We start from the raw sequence: 3,405 nt of genomic DNA on the forward strand, positions 1-3,405 counted from the left end.
CAGCTCCTGACCTCTGAGGATGAAGTTGTCCCCAGCCCTCAGATTCTTAAAAAATCAGTCCTCTGGGCAATCAGCGATACCAGTGTAGGTAACCGAAATCAGAGATCTCTTGCAAAAGCTAACATTCCAGATTTTGATCAGTATTAAAATCCTCGATCTTCCACACCTTTATATCCCATTAACACAAGGGTTGTTGCACCTAAAGTTCGAGAAAACTTTCACAACTTACTGTTTGTCTAATACTTGATGTTACCAACAGTCTTCTCAATTGAATCCTTTCTCAAAATGTGCCACTTGGAGCATCAGACAAGCTCTCAACACAGCTTTTGGTTTTTGCATAATTGCGACCAAATAATACTTACAAAAATCATTTAAACACAAATTCGGACAAGGATAAACGAACATCTGTTTCAGATATAACTTACAGACAGTTCTTCAGCGGTTTAGTTCCGGGGGTTTGAAGTTTGCGTATTATATCATATTTTTCAACACTCTGTAGTTTTTGTAACGGATCTCTCAGATGCTTTGTTGATAAATTTGTGGTTTCGAAGTATATCTCATGGTGTTTTGATTAGCATGCAGGTCAAAGTTTCTTTTTTCAAATCGGAATAATAAATTTTCGTCTTGCAAGAATCGGCCCTAATATTACAAAATGTTACTAAATGATTTTCCCGGGTCGAATTCTTTCGTCCACAAAAATATAAGAGTGCGGCTGCAATGGGAGGGTTTTTATAGAAAAATACAACGCAAAACTCTTACAACTCAAAACTCAAAATGAAACCAAGGTAAGGGTATAAAAGATAAATTATCCCCCACTTTCTAGATCTTTTTGATCTGTAAACAAGTGCAAAAAGATGCATGAGTCTGGGGTAATTTCTTCATTACCCTCAGACAAAAAGAATAGGAGTTAATTCATCTTTTACAAGTTCACTCTTACAAAATTTTACCCTCTCAACAAATTTCCCTCACTCTTACATCATGTTAAGGACTTGGCAGCCCAACTCTTACACAATTTTACCCCCCCCCCCCCCCGGAACAAATTAACCTCTCACTCTTACACCATTTTATCCCCCTTGACAGCCCAATTTTTAGGTTGGAGTAATTCCTCAAAGTGGCCCATTGCGGCCAGCTCTTGCGTGACAATTTTGTGCAATGGTAAATTCTCAAAAGCTCCCTAATTGCAGCCTCGCTCCAGAACAAAATTGGAACACTTTAGGGAGGACATTCAACCCGGGTTTTCTTCTTAGTCATGCGAAGAAGCATGCTGATATTTTTTGTATACCGACTAAAGTTCGCTGTGAGTACGCATGGAAACATAATTTTGCATTTTCAATTGGTCGCTAAATCCCTCGATTATATCGACATGAAAGAGCAAGCTCCTCAACTAAGATTATGGGATATTTTCAACACTATCGTCCCACCTCAGCGAAAAAAAATAAGTATTATTGAGTTAATTTTAAATGAAGAATACTCACCTCTTGCTGGTGTAAGGAGACATTGTTGAAAATATCCCTTAATGTTAACTGAAGAACTCGGTCTTTCATGTGACGAAAATTCAGATTCTTCGAACTAATCAGATACCCCCAAAATACAAACATTTCAATATAGTTTTATTTTTAGAATTTTGATTTTAAAAAATAGAATATTCGATAATTTTATACTAGTAGTTTCCTTTGACTCAATAGAACCCGTTTCTTTCGGTCATTGAAAATATCAATTTTGATTAATCGGCTAATTTGCAAGTATTCTCAAAGCGCACAGTGCGAGGATAATTCTGGAAATGAACATTGAAGCAACTGCACTGCTATTCGCCGCTGCTGCTTCATAAATCCAGTCTCGATAAGCCGAAACATTCATAGCGACACTGTTTCTGCATTCAAAGTCACCATAGCTAACAATTCCATACAAGCAAATTGGATTGTTATTTTTGTCGACAACAAAAACCGGACTTCCCAAATTAACTCTGCATGTGTTGTCCGAGATGGGTTTCTGGTCAACCAAGCATATTTCCTCTCCGGTTCTCGAGGGTCCGATATCGGTACAATTATCTGGATCCTCTTTTACTGTTGTCTCCAGAAGAACTTCGGACTTTATCCTTGGCAAACTGTTGATTTTAATTATGTTCGATCCGGAGTCAAAACCTGGCAGGCAAATCTCAATGCTCTGCTGGTTTAAGGGGAGGTTTCTTTTGAGTTTGACTACAGCGAGGTTGTTCAGGTCAGAGTCCCAATCAAATTGGGGGTGCAAAATGATTCTTGATATTGAATGAAAAATGACGTCGGCATAATCGCTTTTGGTGAAATCGCCAATACCAATCGTTAAGTTTTTAATCTCTGAAACAGAAACCGAATCTCACATTCAAGTTAACCGATTCCTGAAAACTCAAATTCTTTCAACAACAATTGCGTAAACGTACTGAAATAGCCCAGAAATTTCAATTTCTTATAGTCTTAAAAATGATGGGAGTTATACTTTGTATGTTTTAAAAATGGTAATGGTTCAAATTAAATTCAAAAACCAAAAACTCGAAGACCTCCTATCTAAAAGTGCAATGCTTACAACTGAAGTATACCAATCTGGACTGAAACTGAAAATTGTTCCGCACACTAAAAAAATCAATGTGTTGTTTTTCTCATTAAGCATTGTAGAATGAAAAACAGTGAACAAAAGTAAACCATAAAACCTCTTCTAGAAGACGATGCATTGAAGAAACAGCTAGATGTAGTCAGAACTGTATTTTGGTCAATAACAGCACCTGAGCAGTGGATTGTACGAGTGTCCTTTTCAAAAAGCCTAACCAGTGCATAAAAAGGCCTTTTGGGTGCAATATATTTGCCATTGGAAACATTTTGGACGTTTTCGTCTTCAATTGTCGGCTTAAGTAAAACACATAAATTCAAAATCAACAAAGCATTCATTTGCGTCCACATTGTTGACGTTTGGTTGTGAAACGAAAAAAAACTTTACTGACAAGCGGAAACAACTGGCTACAGATTTATAATAAAACTTAAAATAAGATCACTAGCAATTACTTATCTTTCGAAGTTTTAATTGATAGTAATCTTGTCGGTTAGAAATATTTGACAATTATGGCTTCATTGTGTTTGGCTTCGCATCAATGTAGGTTTGACAGAACAATGTACCCCCAGTTTGAGACAAATACCACGTGGCTAATTTCTTCACGCAATTACGTTGCAAAATCAAAAACTTAAAGGCCAGTTTAGAAGACAATAAAACAGGAAAAATAGAAAAATAACATTACACACTAGCGCCCCTATTAAATTGGGACGACCATTCTGTCCATTTCACGCATTATTTTCAACGAAATGTATCTTGAAAGATGCAAAAATGGCTTAAAATGTGAATATGGATAAAAAAATTAGAATTGAAAGCTGCTTCAATTTT

General features: G+C 36.5%; 1 protein-coding gene across 1 annotated transcript; it reads right to left on the bottom strand.

The window, feature by feature from the left end:
- Nucleotides 1-1,621: 1,621 nt before the first annotated feature.
- On the bottom strand, nucleotides 1,622-3,011 carry LOC142348614 (trypsin-1-like). Its single transcript, XM_075400020.1, has 2 exons — nucleotides 2,684-3,011; nucleotides 1,622-2,333 (listed from the first exon to the last, which is right to left on the bottom strand). The coding sequence occupies exons 1-2, from the start codon at nucleotides 2,928-2,930 to the stop codon at nucleotides 1,732-1,734; spliced, it is 849 nt and encodes a 282-aa protein (XP_075256135.1). The 5' UTR covers nucleotides 2,931-3,011; the 3' UTR covers nucleotides 1,622-1,731.
- Between the last annotated feature and the right edge of the window lie 394 nt (nucleotides 3,012-3,405).

This window comes from Convolutriloba macropyga, chromosome 10 (assembly GCF_964194025.1).
Source record: "Convolutriloba macropyga chromosome 10, txConMacr16.3, whole genome shotgun sequence".
Taxonomy (NCBI): domain Eukaryota; kingdom Metazoa; phylum Xenacoelomorpha; order Acoela; family Convolutidae; genus Convolutriloba; species Convolutriloba macropyga.

What these genes read in the sequence shown, in the direction of transcription:
- LOC142348614 (XM_075400020.1), bottom strand. Translation starts at nt 2,930, where the DNA reads ATGTGGACGCAAATGAATGCTTTGTTGATTTTGAATTTATGTGTTTTA. An exon ending in TGCATCGTCTTCTAGAAGAG is followed by an intron (nt 2,334 to 2,683) that starts GTTTTATGGTTT and finishes TTTCTGTTTCAG; the next exon opens with AGATTAAAAACTTAACGATT.